The sequence below is a fragment of the Aythya fuligula genome, chromosome Z (assembly GCF_009819795.1).
Source record: "Aythya fuligula isolate bAytFul2 chromosome Z, bAytFul2.pri, whole genome shotgun sequence".
NCBI lineage: Eukaryota > Metazoa > Chordata > Aves > Anseriformes > Anatidae > Aythya > Aythya fuligula.
Genome location: NC_045593.1, coordinates 61,072,522 through 61,097,595, shown reverse-complemented (window position 1 = coordinate 61,097,595; position 25,074 = coordinate 61,072,522). Strand labels below are relative to the sequence as shown.

The 25,074-nt window shown below is 38.2% G+C and overlaps 1 protein-coding gene across 3 annotated transcripts in view; it reads right to left on the bottom strand.

Annotated features, from left to right (window-relative positions):
- Nucleotides 1-2,871: 2,871 nt before the first annotated feature.
- FER (FER tyrosine kinase) overlaps nt 2,872-25,074 on the bottom strand; it is a 184,529-nt gene continuing 162,326 nt past the window's right edge. For all 3 annotated transcript variants that reach the window (XM_032205776.1, XM_032205778.1, XM_032205777.1), the window contains 3 exons: nt 11,344-11,498; nt 7,460-7,582; nt 2,872-5,323 (listed from right to left, as the gene is read on the bottom strand). In XM_032205776.1, the coding sequence (XP_032061667.1) occupies nt 5,181-5,323; nt 7,460-7,582; nt 11,344-11,498 (421 nt within the window). In that variant the 3' untranslated portion in view covers nt 2,872-5,180. The remainder of the gene's footprint in view (nt 5,324-7,459; nt 7,583-11,343; nt 11,499-25,074) is intronic.

Here is a 25,074-nt window from a genome sequence, read left to right as displayed (position 1 = left end):
CAACTGTATTTGCGAGCCCTGTTTATCTCCCCCCCCTCCTTTTTTTTTTTTTTTGTAAGTATGGGTAATAGTGGGGAAAATGTGGGAACTGCTAAGCTTAACTTGCTGTGCTTTTCACTGAAGCAGTCTTTACTTTCTGGGTCTGCTAGTGAAGTTGGGTGTTAATAATCTACAAATATACAAGGCTGAAAAATGGACAGAGCTAGAAATCACAGATGCATCATCTTTTTCAGTGGCAGTACTAGAATGAGCATTCAGAATTTGACCCTGGTTTCTTGTGTTTTCAACTGGAAACTTTCTGATTTTTAAGTTTTTTATTATTTATTTATTTTTATTTTATTTTGTAGCCTTTGAGGAGGGAACACTATCCTGGGAGAATTATAGTATAAGACTATAAATAATATTCCTTACTGATGTTATTTCAATGTAAAGTGGATAGGTTTTGAGGCTGATGCATTTTTCCTTACAGTTACTGCTGAATGTTCAAGAACTCAATTTTTTTGTAGTAATTTCTGGAGAAGGAAAATAGAAGAGAACTCTTTTAATTGAGCTGACATTTCAGATTTACTAGGTTGTTTGGAACTTCAGGAATACTGGACATCCCTTGGACTTTCTAATTACTAATTATTATTTATTTATGTATTTATTTATTTTTTTATTCCTGATAATTCTGAGAAGACAAAAAGTATCTTGTTTGATAGAAGAGGTATTTCTCCCTGCATTCTTCCCTCCACATTATTCTAACCTGCCTAGCAAGAATGCCTCCAACAAATACGACACGTCCCTTTTTGCTTTAGGAAAAAGAAAATAATTGGTGAACTCTTATTTTAATAGTAAACTGCTTTATGCTTAGTCATAAAAATGTTACAAATACAAGAGCGCAGGCATACCAAACATTTCTGTCACCTACAAACAGGACAGCTGTTACAAAAAGTGGATGTTCCCAATTAGCCTCTTTCTTTTTATTCCACCTTTAAAATGAGTTATCACTACTTGTGACAACCAGCCATTTTCAGAACTACTGCTCTCAAATATCAAATGTGATGACTATTCACACACTAACTCGTCTCTTCAAATAGCTCACAGTTGAAAGTGCATCAGCAGCACTGCCATTTAGAGGACATGACAGTAAGAATAATGGAAACCAGCCTACCAGTTAATCACTGTTGTTACTATCCATGCAGCCACACATCTGGGAAAAGCTGGGGAGGAAGGAGGCATTTTCAAATGTTTCTGAGCTTTGGTTACTCTGTGTAACATCAGAAGTGGTGTTTTTTGTTTTTTTTTTTTTTAGTCTTGTTGTTGTTTTGGTATGCTTTTTGTTGTTGTTAGTATCTTTGCAATGGGTGCAAAAGGCATAACAAAATAACAAAATGGTTAAAATAGATGTAACAGATAACAAATATATAACTTCATAGGAATCTTTACTGATGTGCTCCTAGGATGTAAGTACAGCAGGTGATTAAAAACATGAATTAAAAAACAACCTATTATTTCCTTAACTAGTCTTCTATTTCACTCACATAAATAGGATGAGACTTACTTTACAAACTGCACTTCTTACTGATAGCCTTATGGTGATATGCTTTCCAAAAACAACCTTAAAATATTAAGTAACTCAATAAGATGGTAGATCTTTGCTGCAGTTGAGAAGAAAAAATGCAGCATAACTTTAGACGTTAAATGCAAAATTACTTCATTGCTTTCATTAGAAACTAAAGAAGCTGTAAATTTCAAGGAGAATGTCTTGGTGGAGTGCTGATTTTGAAAGATCATACCTCTGCTGGAGTAAAGTTTGTTTTCAGACATGATACTTTTCAATATTTTACTTCCCATAGAACTGAAATGCTTAGGAATCCTCATGGTTTCACTGATGACTGAACTCTGAAGCTTACATCTGGGCTCAATTTCTGATGAAAACTACTGAAAGTAAGCATGTCTTCAGAACAATAAAAAACAAAACAAAACAAAAAAAAAAAAAAAAAAAAAAAAAACGACAACAAAAAAACACAATGAATGCAATTCCTCAGGAAAAAAAAAAAAAAAAAGATGAAAATAACAGATAACCTGTTGAGTTCCATCTCCTATAGCAGACCCTTAGCAGTATTTGGAGTCCCTCCCCTTAAGCAGCACACACCATTCAGAGCTCCCTTGGACTCTGCCTGGTTGAGTGCAGGTGTAAGAACCTACTTGAAATACCATACTTCCAAAAGAGACTAACCCATTTTTTGTACACTCTCTAGAGCAAACCAAGCGCACAAACCAAATGATCAGTACCTTGGAAAACTCTGAATAATGCAAGACTTCGGTCATCAAAAGTTCACAGCAAGCATATATGGCAGCTGTGGTTCCTAAATACCATGTCTGTCTTAAATATTAAAGTTTGGAAATTGCCCTGCAAGAAGTTTGCAGAAACTTAAAAAATTTTCCACAGTTATGGATTTCATTTCCTAAAGTGTATAATGGCAAAAATTATAAGTGAGATGTGAGGAACAAATTCTGCCACAAACACTGCTAAATTAATTACAAGGTAAAAAACAAAACAAAACAAAACAAACACAAAACAAAAACCAGAACACATAATGTGTTTAAATTTATTTTATACCTATAAACTCTTTCTGGTATTCTCCCAAAAAGTGACTATTTTTTAACTGAACTGATGCTTACTTCAGCAGTAATAATACATCTTCTTGCTGCTATATAACCCCCTGTTTTAAAGACTTTAAATTTAAATGGCAGTGTGATATGAATTACTAATGTTAACCCTTTCAGAATAAAATATGAATGTATACCTTATCTGCATGTGATAGTTAGGACGGTCACCAGTTAATTTAAGACAAACAAAAAAGTATTTTACTTAAAAAATACTTCTTTTTTTTTTTCCTGGCAAGGTTATATAGTGAAGAAATAATTCTCTTCATAGAAGAAGAATATCAACTCTCCAGAGAAGCAATGAATGTTGACAGAGAAGACACCATTATCCTTACTTGCAGACTTTAGTGATGCATACATAATGTCCTGCAGTTGAATTAATCATGGGGTTGGGACAGGGATTTTTCTGTACTTTTGTGGTGCAGTTCTTAAATCTTAGTGCACTTACATTTGCATTAGCATACTAGCAAATTAAGGCACAAACTTTATGTAATACTTAAAAGCACACAAACTAACAAGAATGCTTCCCACTGCTCTTGAAAATATCTTTGGGCTACTTGGAAATGTAGTATTAAAAAATATGTCCAGTACACTGGCAAGGAGGTTTACACTGAGGCCATCAAGTTTTCCTTCAGGGGTATATATTTGCTTTCTTAGCTCCAAGAAAAAAATCCCTTCAGAAATCCAAGCATTCCCCATTCCTTATATTTGGTTGCTGACAGCTCCACCTCAAATGCAGGTGAGGTGCTACAGCATGCTCATTCTTTGTTTTATTTGGACACTAACTCCAATGTAACAAACTCTTCCAGACTACACGTATTTTGGTCACGCAAAGCCCTTAAAAATTATCACTCGGTACTACCACAAATACACTTTAAAGAGCAAAAATGCTGTGGACCATAGAAAAGTCAACTTAATAGAAATAAAAATGTAATGTAGCCAGACTTCACTACATCTCAATCCCATGGTAACAGTCAAGTATAGGGGTAATAAACATTCCAGATGCTGTGTTATTTTCAGTCTCTGTTTCTTACTTGCACTAGCAGTAATGGACATCTCTTGATCTGGATGTTTTAGGTAATTCATAAAGAAATTTTAAGCACCTTAAATCTGGAACTCAGACCAGGGTTCTGTAACTTGTTCCTATTTCTACACAGGGCCCTAGAAAATAATCCAAGCTAGAAAAAGGACACAAAGCCAGAGCAATAAACTGTACCTTTCCTCTTTCCCCCATCTACTGTCTTATAATGAGGAACCATTTTTTTTTATTATTTTTTTATTATTTTTTTATTTTTTTAAACATTTTTTAAATATATTTTTTAATTCCTGGTGGCATTTACAAGTTGCCTATCCCCATCTTTTGAAATCTCTTGAAGGTTAGTACTTCTCTTCTTTGTTCAGCCTGCCAGAGGCTTAAAATATACTTCCTTCTTTTGATTTCATGAATGACTCCTAATGCTATACAGACATAGTGTTTTCCTTTGTACACCATGCATGGAATGTACTTTTGCTTAGCAAAGCCTTAAGCTCTAGCTGCATACTGAGAATTATCACCAATTTAATGAAAAAAATCAGGATCAAAAGCAAATCTAGCAATTCACATTCTTTAACTTCTCTAAGAACAATGCTATTTATTACTGGTCACCTAATACATGCTGCTATCATTAGCAAACTTCTTTCTGCTGGCCTACTGTTTTTACATATTCTTTGGAAGACAGGTGATTTGCAGTATTTCTTAACTTAATAAATTTCTTAAGTCTTTCGTGTAGTAAAGACTTGATTTTTTTGTTGTTGTCGTTTCTTAAATAAACATAGGCAATTGTGAAAGAGACATATTACTGAATTTTGATGACTTCATAGGAAGTAGAAGCAAATCACATCAAAAGTCAGAAATACGTATTATAGCATGTTAGAAAATGGACATGTAACAATTTTCTACAAAAGAAAATTCTGGATTTCACTGTTTAGTAAGCAGGCTTACATCCAGAACCTAACTGACCTTTACTGTTGAAACAAACTGTCATTTAAAAATATCAGTTGCAGAAAGAATTTAAAAAATATAAAAGTTTCTAGTTGAAATACTTGTCAAAACTGTCTTCAGTTTTAAGGCCAACATGCATGACACAGTCACCATGTTAGAGTGCCGCTGGTGTTGACATCTGGGACAGGGATAGCAGAGTGAGAACACAGCGTTAAGTAGAAAAACTGTGAAAAATGTCACTAGCAGTTACTTGCTGTAAAACACATAAAAGCCACAGTCCCTTAAATCTATAGTATGTGCTTTCCTATTTACATGTAACCTAAATGACAATATTACTGTGACTGGATATATAGCATTTGGCAGTATATGTCCTTAATGCAGGTGTAGACATCGTTCAAGATGGCACGCATGTATATTAAAAAAACAGTTAATTTCAAAGTAATCCTAGAAGAATATTGCAAATAATGTTGTATAAACGCATAGTGTTTGAGGGGAGAAAATACTGGAAAATAAAGTCCCACACATTGAGTTTGGCACCAGTATATCACTATGTCACTTTCTTTTTGATTGAAGATAGCTCTTTCTGAATCTCACTGAATTTTGGACGGTTTTCTGGTTTGTAGTCCCAGCACCTCTGCATTATTTTATATATTTCTTCTGGACATTTTTGCGGAGCTGACATTCGGTAACCTGGTACACAAGAAAAGAAAGTATTTAGTATTGAAAACTGATACATATTGATGAATCTAAAAAGAAACGAGGTAAGTTCAAGACCATTGAATTAAAACAGCTATTGAAGGTAAATTTTACAGGACTTGTAATACGAACAAAGTCTTCAATACATAACCCATTTGGATGGCTAAGTATCAAACTGATGTAAACTTGGGTACCAATGACATTTAATCTGTATAGGATGAATTGCCAGTATGCCTCTCATTGCTGAGGGCAGCAACCTGCATATAATTTTTTTCCTGTTTCTTAAGAAGCAGTTACCCCTCATAAGTTTTAATCCTGTCATGTCACCCAATGCTCCAACCCACTGGAAAAATCATTGATAGCTATTCAGATGGGAGGAGGTGATGGCGCAGCTAATCCTAGAAACCATTTCCAGGCACAAGAGGGATAAGGAAGTCATTAGGAGCAGTCACCCAATTTGATGGTTTTTCTGATGAAATCACCATATGGGTAGATAAAGGGAGAAGTGTGGGTATTGCCCACCTAACCCTCGGTAGGGCTTTTGGTACAGCATCCAATTCAAACCTCATGGAGAAGCAGCTGAAATATGGACTGGGTGGGCCAACAGTGAGGTGGACTGAAAATGTGCTGAGCAGCCAGACCAGGCAGTGGACAGCACAGTGAGCTGGTACAAAGGACCCTACAGCTAATGCAGCTCTGTGACTCCAGGCTTACTGCACAATTCTCCGTATCTCTCTTTCTAAATCAGAATATAAATGACAGTAGACTCAGACAAGAGGTAAATCTAAGAACTATTTTTCTTTTTTTTTTTTTATATCGTATGCTTCTGCTCAAGGTGCTGGATTAATGCATGCAACTTCAAAGGAGAACAGCCAGGCTTTAGGATACTTACAGATAATATGAAACTCACTAAAAATTCTCTTCTTCACAAAGTTGCCTATAGAAACTAATTGTTCAAAACAGTGACGGCAACAACTACTTTTTGTTCTTAAAATGAAGTGATTCTGTATGGTCATTTAGGATTGAAATTATCCCGGTTCAACACAAGCATTAAGGTGACTAAATTTACTGATGATTCTTACTGATTGAGTAATTGAGACAGACAAGATCAGGAAGAAAAGCTAGAGCATTTTTTTCTCTGACTATTCAAACAGAAAAGCTATAATTTTGTGAAAAACAAGAAAATAGGCAGATACAATAAATGACAAAAAAAAATAGGCTAAAAGGAATGCTTTTCATTTTCAAAAGGACTTATTCAGTATAAAAAACTGAATAGGCATAAAATACTTCTTAATTTCTGAATTGTACCAATTTTGAGAGATTATTCTCAGTGGATTCAAACAGAATCTCAGTAACTAGGTAATAAAACTTGCTTTCACAAATATGCTTCTGCTCTGGAAACGACTAGATTTTTTTCTTTGGCCTTTTAAGGACAAGCTTTAGCGGTCACCTACAGTGATTATAATAATAATAATAATAATAATAATAAAAAGACTTTTAAAATCATTTAGCAGTTTTACTTGCTTAGAACCTGTTTACACATATAGAGGAAGCACAGTTCTGAAATGTCAATAAAAATGATGACAATCAATCAAAGTCCTGAAACCCTGCTCACAGTTATTTGCTACTTTAAATAAAAGCCCTTTGATTATTTTCTAGGAGAGAAATACGGCTCTCACTGCTCAAGCAGCTTACCATTTTCCACTGTAATTGCTAGAATTTTGTCTGTAATGCTTTAATAGAGAAGATGGAATGATACAGACTTTTTCTTCCAGCAGTTTAGAATATTTATACCTGCATTAGCATAATCTTAAATAATTCATTCTGGTCAAGCCTCTGCTTTGCACAGCAGTAAATCCACTTCTCCATCTCACCTTTTAGTTATATATGTTCTATATACAGATAACATGATGTAAGTCTTTCCTCCTTTAAGTCACTGGTCAATATACTCCTTTTTTCAAGAAATCTATAAATCAGACTGCTCTTCACAGAATGCCAGATTTAGCAATTAAATTATCTCATAATATTGTTGATAAAATTGCTGAGCAACTGATATGCTATTTCTTTGCTATTTTTATATGGTATGTACTACGTCCTTCTGGATTATACAGCATTTTATTCATTCCCTACCTTTCTCAACTTGTTCTCGTGCTTGTTGATTGGTCATTCCAGGGTATGGGCATACTCCTAAACTGAAGGTCTCCCAGAGGAGTATTCCAAAGCTCCATACATCACTCTCAGACGTATATCTCCCTGAGAAAAGGAGAAAACACACAGCTTATCCTTTAGAGAAATTCATGCTTCAGATGATTACAGCCACATATTTTTTGTCAAGTTTTATATTGGCAAGCTTTAAGCAGAACAAAGTTGCAGCTACTAAATAAACATTCTGCAAATATCATAGTTTCCAGCATTTACAATGGTAAACAAGTTATCTTAAGGTCAATACCTAGGAATAATATAAGCTGACTTGAAGTTTTAAGAAGTTTGACGGACTTGTTACATACAGCATATGGCTGAGAAGACCTTACCATGTCAGTTATTTCCTTACAAGTTAAGAATTCTTTACCTCTTACTGTCCAAAACTAATTTTGTTCTTCTTTTAACACACACACACACACACACACACACAAAAAAAAAGATCAAAAAGATCACACCCCTTCACTTCAACTCTGAAGATACTTCTTAGAAATTACCTTTCCCACTTCCCTAATATAGAATGGCATATTCCAACCACAGCTGATATCCCCAAAATTGCCCAGAGAACATCGGATTCTTAATGGAGAAAATACTTTCTGAAAATTAATGTATAGTTTCTTCAACTGTTGTTTAATTTGAACCCTGAAGAACTGATGCTCCCAATCAGTTAAAGGAAAAGAAAAAAAAAAACATCAGGCCTGCTGGTTCTACTGTTTTCAACTATGCTTCAGAGACAGAAAAAAAAATAGATAACTGAATTCCAAACCTCTTTGTGTAACAAAAGCTTTATGTTATGGAAGGTGAGATCTTGGAGAAAATACTACTGTTGTCCCTGTTGGATTCACATTAAGAAAGGTACTGCATCACAAAGTGAAGGCTGCAAGACCTTTGCAGCAGCAGGACTTATGAAAATGTTAACTTAAAAATCCATTTACCATATTTCTTTCATCAGCTTTGATGCGTGTATTTCTGTTGCATACTGTTATATTGTGTATGTCTTTGTTCTTAAAATTATATGCATGCTTGAGAATGTATTGTTTGTTCATGTCCAACCACTAAACAAACCAAACTAAGCCACTTCTCACTAGAAAAAAGGAAAACACATGTAAATTGTAGTGACAGTTCTTGGTACGACAACTGTTCTGACATCAGAAAGTTCAGTTTACTGTAAACTAAGTATCACTTCCAGCTGTGCTACATTTGCTAGCGTGCCTAGTAGATGGTAATTATGGACATTCACTAAGCTCTTTGCTGCAAGATTAGTTTTCTTGTCTACATATCAACTCTCTTCAGAGTTTGGCATCCAGTAATTTAACACTTTTCATTGAAATCATTCAGTAAATACAAGATAGGTGATTAGCTTTTTAAAAACTAAAATAAATAAATAAAAAAAAGAAAATACATGTTTTTCACTGTTAATTAGCCTTCCAGCTACGCTATTATCTGGGGGAAAAAAAGAGAAAAAGGAAAAAAAAAGCTTATTCATTCATAGAAAAAAAAAAAAGCAGTGATTTATTAACATAACAAACAACATGAAGTTGTACTCAAAAAACATAACTACTAAATGTGTATTTGAATTCTGAGAGAACCATAAGCAAAAATATCCTACACTTGACATATATATCTTATCTTTATTAAGAGCTTTTAAAGCAGTTTTTCTACTTGCTGAAAGTGATGGGAATCATGTAGCTCCAAGCAAAAATAATGTTAAGGAATGGCACTGAACAGTACCCACTGAAGCTGAGGTTCAGTCTTCCACAAACTTCAGAAGCATTATGTTTTCAGGCACAACTCTCTAACCACTCCACTTCTCCTAATCCAATTTCCAGAATTCACAAATTCTTTTTTTTTTTTTCCTTTTGTTTTGCTTGTTTGTTGTTGTTGTTGTTGTTTGTTTGTTTGTTTCCTTTTTTTGAACTACTATTAATTTGTTGTGTAGTGTGAATTCAAAGGTGATTAAAAACCTAAATTTTTCTTATTTTCTTAAACACTGTATCATTCATGTGATGGGCAAATTACCCAATCCCTCATCTTCCAACCTTTAAATTTTGCCACTATGAACTAGCACAAAGAGTGGCTGCCAAGTAGTTTTGAAATATTGAAGATTTAGTTCGGTTTCAGTCTGGTATCCTTAAATACCTTCAGTGTTACCTACACAAATGAATGCAGTACTTAGGACCACATTATTAGGATTGTAAAATGCAAAACAAATACTTCTACTTGCATCTTTCTAGTGAGAAGAAAAGAAGATCCTTCAAAAACACCCAGAAACCTACTACCACATTTTGAAAGTTAAATATGAGACTGCTGAACACATTCAGAAATGTTCGAGATAACTTTTTTTCAAAATGCTACAGAAAATCACTTAAAACTGGTTGGATACAGATACATTTTAGGAAACACCAACTTGATTTTAATCAGCTGCAGTTTTGTGCCCAGTAATCTGCATAAAAATACCCTCAAAATTAACGTGTTGTCATGTAAGACAGTTTCCTGCTTTGTGTAGTTCACTGGACTGCATATGCCTATAAACACTATGTTTCTATCATATATATCAAATAAACTGTATGCACGTCTGAAATAATGAAAATTATTTCAACTTTCAAAACACCAGTTGTAGTAGAAAAAAAACACACAGAAGAGAAAGTGTATTACACAGTAAACACTAGTAACATTAGCACCTCTGAGAATAATTGATACTATAAGCTCTCTTAGTGTAACTACATTTATTTTTAGCCTTACAAAAGGAAGATCAGCTTACTATGTAATGGCATTAACTCCTGCAAAACTGTTAATGAAGTGAAGCATTTTGCTCTCAGTTGTGAGCCATAAAGTTATGATTTCCAATCCATGAGTTTAAACAGAAGCTTTAAGAGATCATAGGAATATTTACAGATGTTTCAAATAAAGTATTTAAAACATTTTTTCTTCTAAGAAATCAAGTAAAGATCTGGTTGGGAGAAATGCATTCAGAGTACGACATCATTCATTTAATATGCTGATTCTTCACAGCACACCTAGAAAATCTAATTTTTTCTAGTTCCACCTGCAAGCTAAAAAGCTAAATACAGCAGTTTCTATTTTTGTTTTGGAAAAACTACCCACATAGTAAGGACCACTTCCCTTAAGCAGAAATAATGGCATTTTCGTCCATGATAACAGCATAGCAATTTATAAAAGTGGAGGTAAAGAAAAGCTGCAGTTGAAAAAAATATATAAAGCAGTGACTTTATTCCTCTCAAATGCAATGACTTATCTAACATGGAATACTAATATTTTCTACCATTTTCAAAGAAATGCTAGAGCAACCACTGCCATAAATATGCAGAACCTGCCACTCATTTTGCTAATGATTTAGATGACAAACTAGGCCATCCACTAGGATCAGTTGGCAACAAAACCAGAGCATTATTTTATTGCTACATAATAACAATTCTGATGTTGCTACCTTCTTCTTTTGGAGTGTGGAACAGTATTTTATATACAAATGAGGTTAAAATATTTAGCCTCATTACACATTAGCATATTTGAAACATTTTTATTTGAACAGAGCATTTGTATTGGGTTTATGTGGCAAGGCTTTGGTAGCAGGGGGCTGCAGGGGTGGCCTCTTTTAGTTTGCTTTTAGTTTCTCACTGCTCTAATCTGCTAGGGATAGGCAATAAATTATATTAGTCTCCATTCCTTGAGTCTGTTTGGCCCATGATGGCAACTGGGGAGCCGTCTCCCTGTCCTTGTCTTGAGCCTTGAGCCCTTCTCATCCTATCTTCTCATGCTATAGGTGTTTTTGCAAGAAGGTACACATTCATCCTTACCATAGTTGAGGGCTTCTGGGGCAGTCCACTTGATAGGAATCTGCTTTAAGCCTGATGATGAATACACTCCATCATCTTCTTGACGAGACATTCCAAAATCGCTTATTTTCAGTATGTTGCTTTCACCTACCAAGCAGTTCCTTGCAGCCAGGTCTCTAGGTTAGAACAAGACAGAAACCACAACATTTTTACAAATTTGAAAATACTTAAGAGCATTGAAACTGTGAAGAACAACATGAAATGGATTATTAGGTCTTTTCTACCACAGCTGAACTGGCCAGTAAAAGCAAGTACGTCACCGTGTCGCCTTCACAGGCCAGTAAGAGCAAGTATGTCACCATCACCAGTTCAGTGATGAAATGAGCACAGGTGAGGCTGTTGTGCCTGATCAATGCCTTGATTGTGGTGCCCTGGTGCTGGCAGGGGGCTGCGGGGCTGCTGATTGGGGTGAGGCCAGGGCTGCCCCATGCCGACACAGCCAGTTCCTGACGGCTCCAGCGGCCTCACCGCAGGGCATGGCCAGGCCCCACAGCCCAGATGCCTTGGGGAAACGGGTTTAAGAGAGGAAGAAAATGGTGCTTGTGGGGGAGAGGAGCATGGAGCAAGTGTGAGAGAACCAGCCCTGAACAAGGAGGGCAGGAGGTGCTCCAGGTGCCACAGCAGAAGTTCCCCTGTGGCCCGTGGAGAGACCGTGGCGGAGCAGCTGGGCATCTCCTGAAGGACTGCAGCCTGTGGGAGGCCCCACACAGGAGCAGGGGAAAAGCATCAGGAGGAAGGAGTGGCAGAGTGGCTGGGATGAACTGAGCACAGCCCCCACGCCCCATCCCCCTGTGGTGCCTGTGGGGTGAGGAGAGGTAGAGGAGTCAGGAAGGAAGGGGTGAAGTTGAGCCCTGGGAGAAGGGAAGGTCAGGGGGGAAGGCGTGCTAGTTTTTGTCTTTGTCTGTCACCATCCAAACCTAATTTATTTGTTAATAAATTGAATTAAAGTTCCCCAAGTCACGTATGTTTTGGCTGTGATGGTATTTGGTAGGTGATCTCCCTGTCCTTTAATTGACCCACAGGCTTTGTCATCTTACTTCCTCCCCCTGTCCTGCTGAGCAGCGGGGTGAGAGGGCAGCTGGGTGGGCGTCCAGCAGCCAGCCAAGGTCAACCCACCACAACTATCCATGAAGTTCACAGAATTTTTAGGAGGAAAAAAAAAGAGTTAGAACAATAAAAATTTAATCTGTAACGCTACCTACAATTCATGGGCAAAGTATTTTAAAACTAAATTTACAGTGTTTGTTTCCAGCTTAAACAGCTAATATTCCATGATAACTACATTAGCTTTCGTGCTTTGGACTGGAGCTGTAGCACAGTTTTGAAGCGAATCCCCTGAGCATTTAATGCACATTGGTTTTGAAGAGAGATTTTGATGCACGGAAACTACATCATTTTTGGAAGATGTCCAAGGAAGAAGGTGTGCACCAAATTTGTCTCCACATCTAAAGCAGAAAAAAGGGTCTGAACCAATGACAGCTTCAAACACTATGAATGGTGGCGACATCCAGCACAGAGGCCCAAAGTGAATTTAGTCTGAAGTAGAAGTCTTGATCCATATATATATATGTTAAAGTTTTTATGTCTAAAACTACTATGGATCATTTGATCCATATTGCTATTGCACTGCATTTTGTGTTATGTAGACAGAGCATTTGTTTCAGGGTAGTTATTAAAATAGATCCAAACATTTAAACTGTAGCTGACTCACACAAGATTTCTACCAATAAGAACATTTATGTATCTCTAGCATGATGCTCTGTGCAATTATTCTTGCAGCTAGAGAAGATGTACCACTTAAAAACATCTGAAATCACCATTTCCAGCTGAAGATATGCATGTGTAATATGCACCATGGTATACAGTTTGATGTTAGCATGTTATACTGTTCAGTGAAAGTAAGAGGTCTGTAAAACAAAATCAAATTATTATTGCTTATATTCAAGTAAAATGTATCACCACGAAACTTCAAGAATTTATAGCTGAAGTTCCAATCATACTTTAATTATGAGGTGTGGTTTTTTTGGTCATTTTACTTCATTTAGTCTAAATTTTGTGACAGATGCACATGAGTAGTGGAAAAAGTAGTAAGTAAAGAACAGTAAAAATAAGTAAAAGTTATATCTGAAAGAAAATTCATGGAGTTAATTAATATCGAGAACACCTCCTTATCTGAGTCAGACCTAGTATTTAAACAAGTTACTTAGAAAAACCTAAGTAATGAGCTCTTTTTAGGTTTATTCCTCATATATAAACCTGATTATTAGGGAAAATACATAGAACATAGTACACAGTCTTTGCTTGTATGCAAAGATTACACTCAGTTCACATAGTTTTTGCCTGTTTTGTTTGTACCAGTTTTCTGTTTCTTTCAGAGTCACCTAGAGGAAGCATTTTTCATCATTACTAGAAATTTACAAGTACACTTCCAAGAAAATCAAACTGGTAGAGCTTGTGACATTGTATTTTGAATATACATATACATAAATTAACATTAGATCTCCTGAAAAAAAAAACACAGACAAAACAGTTTTGCTTCAGGAAAGTGATTTTCAAACTGTCTGTTACCAGGGAATGGGTCACAGAATGATACTACTCAAGCTGCCACCCTGTACATGAGCACCAAGAGAGGAATCATGGGCCACTGGTTAGCTAATGGCCCACAGCTTGCGCGGGTGGACACCAATGTCAAGTCCACCATCGATCTTTCTGGGCAAATTGCTGGTTCTTTATTTTTATCTCAGTTACCCATCTATCAAATAGGGAAGTATTCTCATTGCTATCTTCCACAGAACATCAATAGAATTTTATGAAATAGTGAGTGTTACTAACAGTAAGATAGAAAAGGATGCATTGTAAGATAGATAAAACATAACTTACTAGTAAGACTACAAAGAGCAAAATAAATACAGTAGTAATGGTTATGAGTCTCCAAGTATTAATACCTTTTTTTTTTCTCTCAGCTAAAACTCCCAAACTTCTGAACCTGTAACAGTATGTACTACTTTTAAGACATCATTTGCATCAATAAAGCCTTTTGAGACCTTAATATGTTTACTTCTGACTTAAGTAGATTTGCTCTATTCCTTTCTCATGTGTCAGGTATGCTCTTTCTCTCACTAATTTAGAAAACACTTTAGATGTGAATTTTTTCTTTCCCTTTCTCACCTTAGTCTTTGGGACTTTCTAAGTCTTTGGGTCTTCTGGGACTTAAAAAGTCAAAGGGACTTTGTAATCACAGAATGGTTGAGGACCATGTCTAGGAGGCTTTAGAGTATCTCCATGGAGGAAGAGACCGTTCCCTGCCACAAAAGCCCGATGCTGGCTTGTGTTCAGCTCGCTGCCCACCAGGACCCCAGGCCCTTTCTGCAGAGCTGCTTTCCAGTTGACCATTCCCAACCCGGTACTGGGGCTGTTCCTCCCCCCAGGTGCAGGACTCTGCCCTTCCCCTTGCTGACCTGCATGAGGTCCCTCTCAGCCCATGTCTCCAGCCTGCTGGGGTCCCTCTGGTGGCACCTCAGCCCTCTGGTGCATTGGGCAGTTTGGGGTCATCTGCAAACATGCTGCTGCATCACGTACATCATTAATAAAGACGTTAAATGGGACTCGTTATTGACCCCCAGGGTATTCTGCTTGTTACTGGCCTCCAGTGAGACTGTACCACTGATCACCTCCCTCTGGGCCTGGCTGTTCAGCACATTTTCAGTCCACCTCGCTGTTGGCCCACCCAGCCCATATTTCAGCTGCTTCTCCAAGAGGTTCTAATGGGATGTGGTGCCAAAAGTCCTCCTGAAGTTTAAGTGGGCAATACCCACTGTTCTCCTTTTATCTGCCAAGATGTCATTTCATCACAGAGGTGATCGAGTCATAATTATCAAGAGTAATCCTTCTTTCAGACACTTACTTTTCTTATCCTTGTGAGGAGTTGTTTCTTGGAGTACAAGCAACTCGCAATGTTTAGCAGATACAGTGATATTTAAATCATGCTAAATCGCACCAAAAGTTCTTTTACGTCACACTTTTAGTAACTTGCCATTCAGTGGGGTGAAGCAGCATGAGTACAGTGTCATTCTCAGTGCTTCACCTTCAGCCACTTCAGTTTCTGTAATTTCATCTACTGTGAATGTATTTTTCAGTATTTTTTTTCCTATTCTCTTACTTGTAATGTCTTCACAATGTCTATGTGTTTAACATTTGCTATTTCATTCCCAAGGCTTAAAAATGCCCTCAATATTAGGGTATCTCGTTAGCATTTTTGCTGTCATTTTACATCTGCTTCGTATCCTCAGTGATTTGTTGTATTTGCATTTTTAAAAGCATTTTAAAAAACATCAACACATTAGCGCTACCTCATGCTTTCCTTTTTTTTATTCTGAGGGGTTGCTATGATTTTTTGACATATTGCATACAGCTTCTTCATTGCTTCTCCTCGTGTCTGATGGTCTCCTTTAAGATGATATTCATATTTTTCAGCCCAGAAACAAGACAAAATAACCAAAATTGTACTATGGCCACTATGATTTATTACAGAATTTATAGCTATAATCTGAAATAAGTCAGGACATCAGAAAGTATTACTTCCATTGCTTTAAATTAGTAAGTTACAGCTTTAATTTTCTTCCAGTTTCCAGGATCCTAAATCATGTAAATTTGCTACTGATAAATGAAAACAGCTCTACCATAATATTGTTATGGTGCTTATAGAATACCCTTTGCATCTTAACCTTCCATATGAAGTACACAGAATAGGGTTTCATTCAAGAGTCAGTATATATGATAGATGACATTTCAAGCATTTGTTTGAAAATTGTATACATAGAGAGCTGATAACAGAAAACAACTGTGAAGAGTCACTATTACAAACTATTACAGATAATTTCAATGTTAAATATCTGTAGTAATTCATCTAACTTTCTAGACAGTCATTAAAAAAGCACACACATAAAGAAAGTGAGTATGTTCTATTTGTTTTCTTTCTTCTCTATAATGGTACCTAAAGCACACATCTTGAAACAGTGCAGATATAATTGCATTAGGTGCCTCTCTCTACATGGGGCATTGTTTTGCTTCTCATGCAGCATTTTCTACTTGCTTCAGTAATTCCATAAAATCAATATATATCTTCTTTAACATAGAAAATCAGCAAATATTCCTTATTTCACATTGTGAAAGCTGTACAAATTGGGAACAAATCACACTGATCCTCTATAGAACAAGTTTGTTACTACAAGAGCAGCTATGACTCTCACTATTTAATACCATGATTATGCAAGTTCCTAGTGCTATTAGAAACAAATGCTTTCCCTCCAACTACTAGAGAATAAAAATTAATATGTAAATCAGAGATCTGAGTTTTAAGCAGTTCCTCTAAATGCAAACAGGGCACTGACTACAAATCACTAACAGGGGTTGAATATGCTGAATCTGCGAGAGAGAGATCATACAAGCCTTTTGCTAAAAATTCAATAGCAAGTTAAAGAGGAAGTAGAGGCAATTCCTCTGTGCTGGGAGTTGTTACCATCTGGATTCATGTCTGTCAGTGAAGAAATAAACCACATAAACTTTTCTCTAAGGACTCTGCTCCCCTTCCTCCACCCCCCAGAAGAAATACACTGAAAGTAATACCTAGTATTTGAATGGGATTCCATCAATTAAAGCAAAACAAAAGCGTAAACTCATTACTAAAGCAGCAGGACAGACTGTCTCACCGAACCAATTAGCCATTTTATAGCCCCTCCCTGGATCATGGAGTTAAAACACTCCTAGGTGATAAAAGCAAGCAATTAATTAGTGAACAGGATCAGTTTATCCCCTCTGCACATTTAATTCAACCAAAACAGTCTACTACCTGATCAAAAAAGGAGTGGCAGGTCTACAAGTGAAACTGCAATTTTTTTGTGGACTATAGACACTACCTCTCCTTCGACCACATTAGGTAATGTTCAGTGGTGGCAGCCAACTAAGTCAAATTATACCTATTTTGAAACTGTCTTGATACACACACGATGCTCATTTTGCTATACATGGAGACCACAGTCAAAATTATATGTCTTAATAACAGACTGGAAAAGTATTAGAAGGTCAGAAATGCATCCTTTGAAGTGTTCTGTGCTGTCCTCCCCCTTTTACACTTTGTGTTCTTGATTTCTCCACATTAGTTCATATATCGTTATGAATACTAGAGAATTCTAAGAAAACAGTGATTAACTGTGTGGTGGTTTTACCCTGCTGGGCAGCCAAACTCCACCACAACTGCTCTCTCACTCAGAGAGAGAGTATGCTGGAAAGAAAAAAAGAAAAAAAAAAAGCTCCTGGGTTGAGATAAGGATAACTTAATTAAAGGGAAAAGGAAGAGGGAAACAACAACAAGAAAAGGCTTTGAGGAAGCAAAGAGAAGGTGAAAAAAATTACTTTCTACTTCCCATCAACGAGCAATGTTTTGGCATGTACCAAGAATCAGGGCATCAATACAGGAATCAGGGTGTAGCAGTTGTTTGGGAGGACAGACCTTTTCAAAATGCGAGTCCCCCCCTTTTATTGCTGAGTGTGACACCATATGGCACAGAGTACCCCTTAGGTCGGTTTAGGTCAGCTGCTCTGGCAATGTCCCCTCCCCACGTCTTGCCCACCCCCAGGCAACTGGCTTGGGTGGTTAGAGGGAGCCATGGTCATAGGGTCATAGAATCATTCAGGTTGGAAAAGACCTTTAAGATCATCTGGTCCAACCACCACCCTGCTACCAATGTCACCCACCAAACCATGTCCCTAAGCACTAGGTCAAACAAAATACCCCCAGGGAAGGTGATGCCACCACCAACCTGGGCAACCTGTTCCAACGCCTGACTGCTCTTTCTGAGAAGAAATGTCTCCTCATTTTCAATTTGAACCTCCCCTGGCGCAACTTGAGGTCATTCCCTCTTGTCCTATTGCTAGTTTATCTGTGAGAAGAGGCTGACCCCCAGCACCCCACACCTTCCTTTCAGGTAGCTGTAGAGAGCTGATGCTTTACCAGCAGCATTCAGCAATAGACACAACACTGGTGTGATACCAATGCTGTTCTAGCTACAAGTGCAGAGCACAGCACTGCAGGGAAAGTTAACTCCATCCCAGCCAGTCCCAGTACAAGTTGTAATACTAATAATCACTTCTCTCTGTTCCTCATATTATATACCTCCACCTTCATTCTCACAGAAGAACAGGGCTATGAAAACAGAGAAGACCCAAGTTAGATGTGGCAGTGATTTCTTAATAATGTCTAGTGTTCTGCTCACTACCCAGAGTTTTCAATATTGCCCAGTTTTTCTCAACTATAAAATAAGTAGATTTCCCCACCTCGCAGCAGTAAGTGACATTCAATTACTTTCTCCAAAGTATTTTGCAACTTGGAGGTTAAGAGACTTAAAAATTAGGAAAAACAGCTTAAAAGAGAAAAAAAAGTTACAAACCAAACCCCAAATAACTGTGTCCAGTAGCTGAACAGCACCACAATACCTGGCTTGTATCTAAAGGTGGATTTTTTTCCAAAAAAACAGCACTGTGCTGCTGACTCTCATAGTCATGGCAGTTAGAGCTATGGACAAAATTATTTCTAACATCTTGATGAACGTATCTCTGTGAACAAAGCTTGCTAAGATTGCTTTAAATCAAAACGCAAACTTTAAATAATAAAGGCCAAAGAAAACAGAAAAAAATGACCTGCCAATAAACCTTAAGCATTAAAATTAATGCATGGCCTAACTAGAAATTGATTGGTAAGTTGGTAAACAAAGAAGCTATTCATAAATGTCAGATTTCTACAAAATAACAAAACTATATTCAAATACAAAATATGCTCAGTAGATATTGGGAGGCAGTGCTATATGTTTTAAAGATGCTGCAAATATGGATGACAAACTCAATTATCCCTTTCTGCTCCCAGTTAGCATCAGGCTGTTAAAAGAAGACTTTTGTTTGTCTTCAGTATGGTGTCATACTGAAGTATGGTGTCACACTGTCAACAAAGACCCTGCTTCATTGTGCAGTTAGGTAAATAAGGAAGCTAAAAATGTCCCCCACAGAGGGAATGAAGCAGTGAGTAACTGGCTTTGAGAAAATAGCCTACATCAGCTCTCAAAGAGAGCTCAGCATCCTTGGCACAGCCCTGGTGGAGATGAGGGGGGCACTGCGGGGTGACATGCAGTGCCATGCTGCTGAGGGGCACCCTTTCAGCTTTGGGTACATTTTTACCTGGGATGAATCCCAGGTTCCTACCACACATTATGGGGCACCTGCCCACTAAAGAGGTAGTAATGGAGGAAAATAAAGGAATGGAAACTTGCTGTTTGCAGCTCAGATATGTGACTACACAAACTGATGCATTACAAAACTTTTACCTTCTTTGAAAAGCACTCAGGAAAGTTATTAGGTATCCTCCATTTTGCTAGAATGACAAGGTTTCCATACCAACTATTTTGAAAGAGGGAAAGATGGGCATGGTAGACAATTAGTTCCCCTGAAGAGAACCAAATACCATCGAAGTAGTAGACTATAAAGACAGAAATGAAACAATAAATCAATACATCATCTATTCCTCCCACCTTTCTCCTCTTTCTGAGGAATGTCTGCTTTTAGAACAGAAACATTCCTATCAGCAGCATCTACATGTTTTTTATCAGCCTTGTTTCTCAACTTTTTTTTAGAACATAATAGTTATTATTTGTACTTTTCTGAACAATTATTTTGATGAATACAGAAGCATAGTCATTTTAGTCTATAATAATCTTCTTTGCATTGATGTCCCTGTAGATTTTTATAACCCTTTTTTCCTGTGCAATTCTGATTGCATGTAATGAGCTGAGCTAAATGTAAGACTTATGAATGTCTAATGTCCTTTTTCTTCCCCCCTTATACTTCATTTATCTCTTGAAACAATGGTTTGCAATTCAATTTATTTGTATCTCAACTTTTTTCTTCTGTTAGTTGGGAAAACTTACCTTAACTTTGTCCAACACAAACAACTTACGAGGGTACATAAATGCTCCCTACAGTTTTAAAGTAATGCTAAACCTGTAAGTAGTCCTCTCCTCCTTGTTTCCCCCTCGCCCCTCCCCCTTTTCTTCCTTTTAGAGGTAGGGGAACTAAAGATCTACATAACCTACATTTTATGTTCATGAGAAGGCCTTTACATATTAAGTTTGGACAACTGTACAATAAACTATCTAGCCTCCTTCTGATAAAGTTATGGGTTAGACTATGAGAATCCAATTCTAGGAAAAAAAAGCTACAAAAAGCAATTCTAGTGATAGTCTAAGTGAAAACTAAGAATCTGGATAGTGCTAGCACTGGATGGTAAGTAACTTTATGGAAATCCTATAATACTAGGGCAACTGAAAACTGAAAAACACATTCCAGAAATCCCCAACAGTAGGACAGACAGAAATACCACTACAGGATCCCATGCAACCATTCCTACAGTCTGGAAAGAACATTATAGTATAATAGGCACAAATAGGATGGAATAGTTCAGTAGGAAAGGACCTACAAAGATCATCAAGTCCAACTGCCTCACCACTTCATGGCTAACCAAAAGTTGAAGCACATTAATGAAGGCATTGACTAAGAGCCTCTTGAACACTGACAGGTGTGGAGCATCAATCACCTATCTAGGAAGCCTGTTCCAGTGTTTGACCACTCATGGTAAAGACATTTTTCCTAGTGTACAGTCTGAACTTCTTCTGGCATAGCTTTGTGCTGTTCTCACGAGTCCTGTCATCACTTACCATGAAGCAGAGGCCTGCACCTCCCTTTCCCCTTCCCTTCCTCAGGAAGTTGCAGAGCCATAAGGTCACCTCTTGGCCTTTTTTTCTCCAGACCAGACAACTGTCCTCAGCCTCTCCTCACAGGACATACTTTCCAGCCCTTTAACCAGCTTTGTTGCCCTTTTCTGGATGCTTCAAAGTGTCTTCCAATCCTATTTATTGTCCTCTCAACACAAGCCAACAATGCACACTTGCTTCCCAGAAGGCCAACTGCATACTGGGCTGCATCAAAAGATGTGTGGTCAGCTGGTCATGGAAGGCAATCGCTCTGCCCTTCTGAGGCTCCAGCTGGAGTGCTGCATCCAGGTCTGGGGCCCCTAGCACAAGAAGGATGTGGAGCTGTTAGAGTGTGTCCAGAGGAACACCTCTCCTATGAAGAAAGGCTGAGAGAACTGGGGCTGTTCAGCCTGGAGAAGGCTGCAGGGTGACCTCACTGCAGCTTTTCAGTACTTGAAGAGTGCTTATAAAAAAGACAAGACAGCGACTTTTTGCAGATGGCTTTAAACTAAAAGAGGGGAGATTTAGATTAGAGGTTAGGAGGAAATTCTCCACTCAGAGGGTGGTGAGGCCCTGGCACAGGCTGCCCAGAGAAGCTGTGGATGCCCCATCCCTGGAGGTGTACAAGACCAGGCTGGATGAGGCCCTGAGCAACCTGGTCTGGTGGGAGGTGTCCCTGCCCATTGCAGGGGGTTGGAACCGGGTGATCTTTAAGGTCCTTTACAACTTAAGCCATTCTGTGATTTTATGGCTTACACTGTGGAACCCAGCACTGCACACAATATTCAAGGTGAGGCCGCAGCAACGCTAAATACAGTGGGAGCATCACCACTTCTGACTGGCTGGTGATGCTGTATTTATGCACCCCACAATGGTGTTTGCCCTCTTGGCTGCCAGGGCACGCTGCTGGCCATGCTGAGCCTGCTGTCACCAGCACCCCCAGGCCCCTTTCTCCTGAGCTGCTCCCCAGCCGCTCATCTCCCAGCCTGTTCCTGTGTCTGGCAGCGCTCTGCCCCAGGAGCAGCTCCCAGCATTTACCTTGTTGAACTTCATGCCACCAATGATTGTCCAGTGTATCTAGGTCCCTTTGCAAGGCCTCCCCCTTGAGATTAGACTCAAAAGGTCTGTAGTATCCTGTGTCATTTCTAATGACCTTCTGGTAGATTGATGTAATACTGGCTAACTTGCAGGCTGTGGGGAGACCTCAGATTCCCAAGAGCTTTGGTGGGTTATTGAAAGGGGTCCAGCTATAATGCCTGCTAACTTCTTCAGTACTCTGAGCAGAATCCCATCAGGCCTCATGGTCTTACGAACACCCAGCTGACACAATCTCAGCTTACAATTTTGGTGACCACAGCTGAGAAGTCACTGCTCCCCTAGTTGTGGTCCTCCCAACTGTAATGACTGGGCAGCCCAAGATCTGTCATTGTGATTAAAAGCTGAGGCAAAAAGCAATGAAATAAACAAAAAACAAAAACCATTAAACGCCTCTGCCTTTTCTTCATCCTTACCTGTAAGCAAAAACATGGGTAAGTTTATGATATTCATAACATTTTTAATATTCCTCAAAAACCTATTTGATATTCAAGTGAATTTTACAGAAAATTAAGTGTCCAGAAAGTAGTCAGCCAAGATAGATAATTCTTTAAGTATCTAAGATGGATAATTATCCAAGATGGATCAGAAGTTTTCATTCTTTGCTCAAGAAAGTTGCAACTCAAATTCAGAGCCATCTTCCATTTACAAAATCAGATGTACAAATAGATTGCATTGTTCCCAGTAAGCAAACACCATATTCAAGTAAAAATTTCCATATGTACCATATCATTCATAGAAATAATGAAGATGAAACACAACAGCAGAGCATATGATTATATTAACTAGCATATTCTTTATGTGATAATATCATGGAGTTAATCAACCTACTTGATGTACCAAACTTGCTGCAGTAACTGTCGTTGCCCTTTTATACAAGGAGGGCTTCTCAGTTCTTAATTCTGAATTAAGTTTTGAATGTTTTACATATTCTATTCTGTAGCACAATGTTGAATTATCATCGATTTCTTTGCACAGAGGCATTAAATATTGGTTTAACTTGTTTACAAACTTGATAATACCTGAAGAGACAAACTATCTCTGTTGTCCATCATACATCACTGATAGAAAAGCTCGTAGGCTGCATTTAAAGAAAATGTCAAAAGTTGTGTAGTTTTTAGCACTGATTTAATGAATAAGCTTTTAAGAAGATCAAATTTTCTTTCTGTTTAACATTTTTTCTAGTGTTAATATTATACACTGCATGTAGTTTAAAATCAATTTAACACTAATAATGGAAAGTAGAGCATGAGAAGTCAACGGAAAACATCACAAGCACCCAAGGAACCATAAAATTCAGAAGCACAATTATAATACAGGTTAGTATCTGTATTTTCATCTTTTTCACTAGATTAAGACAAATGAGTACAATAGTATTTGCAGAGCTTTTCAGGTCTCAATGAAAAAGAAGGTATTTAAAATTTTTTCTCTCTCTTCTTAGGTTGGAGTTAAGTTCTCAGAGTATATCAAAGCTTTATGCTTCACCTGAGGCAGGTATACTGGGTTTACATGGCAAGGTTTTGGTAGCAGTAGGGGCTACAGGGGTGGCCTCTGTGAGGAAAGACAAGGAGCTGTCCCACTTGTGGTCAGAAAGAGCCCCTTCCAGCCAGCTGCAAAATGGACCCACTGCTGGCCAAAGCTGAGCCAGTAAGCAATGCTGGTTGTGCCTCCATGGCAGCAGGTTTAAGAAAGGCTAAAAAATGCTGTTCAACGCATAGAGGAATGAAAAATGTGAGACAAACAGCCCTGCAGGCACCAACGTAAGTGGAGATGAGAGGGAGAAGGTGCTCCAGGTGCCAGGGAAGAGATTCCTCTGCAGCCCATGGGTCCCACATGGAGCAGATCTCCACGCTGCAGCCCCCCCATGGGTGGAGGAGCCCCCGGTGGAGCAGGTGGATGTGGCCTGGAGGAGGCTGCGGCCCATGGAGAGCCCCCGCAGGAGCAGGCCCCGGGCCGGAGCTGCAGCCCGTGGAGAGGAGCCCACGCAGGAGCAGGGGGTCTGGGGGGAGCTGCCGCCCACCCATGGGGGACCTGTGCTGGAGCAGTTTGCTCCTGGGGGACTGCAACCTGTGGTAATAATGTGAGAGAGAAGCTGAAAGCCTAAGTTTTATGAACTGACCTCAAGTCCCATTCCCTATCCCTCTGTGCTGCTTGTTGGGATTGAGGTAGAAGAGTGAGAAGTGAAGTTGATCCTGGTAACAAGGGGGTAGAAAAGTTTTTTTTCAGTTTGCTTTTATTTCTCACCATCCTACTCTGTTATTAATTAGCAATAAATTAAATTAGTCTTCCCCAAGGTGATTTGCCTGTGGCAGTAATTGGTGAGTGGTCTCCCTGTCCTTATCTTGCTTGACTTCTTTTTTTTTTTTTCCATCATATTTTCTCCCTGTCCTGGTAAGGAGGGAGGCTGAGACAGCAACTGCATGTACATCTGGCAGCCCGGCAAGGTCAAGCCATCACAGCAGGCAAGAAGTTTAGCCACTACTGCTCTTTCAACAGCTAACACCAGCCATGTTATATTGTGGATTAATTTGTTAACTCTAATGCATTCATATAATTGAAATGTGTTTGCTCCTACCAGCAGACAAGTATGGATTAAGATTTCAGAAGTAACACATGAATCTGGACTAAATTTCATGTTTTTAGTTGACTGAATATTATATAGGCATTAGAGACCAAGACAATTTATTTAGTGAAGTTAAAAAATTAAAAGCTAATAATCACAGTAAAAAGATATGAAGCATTCAGCATAATAACTATGGTAGAAGAGGCTACATATTCATGAAAATAATATACAGGAATAAGA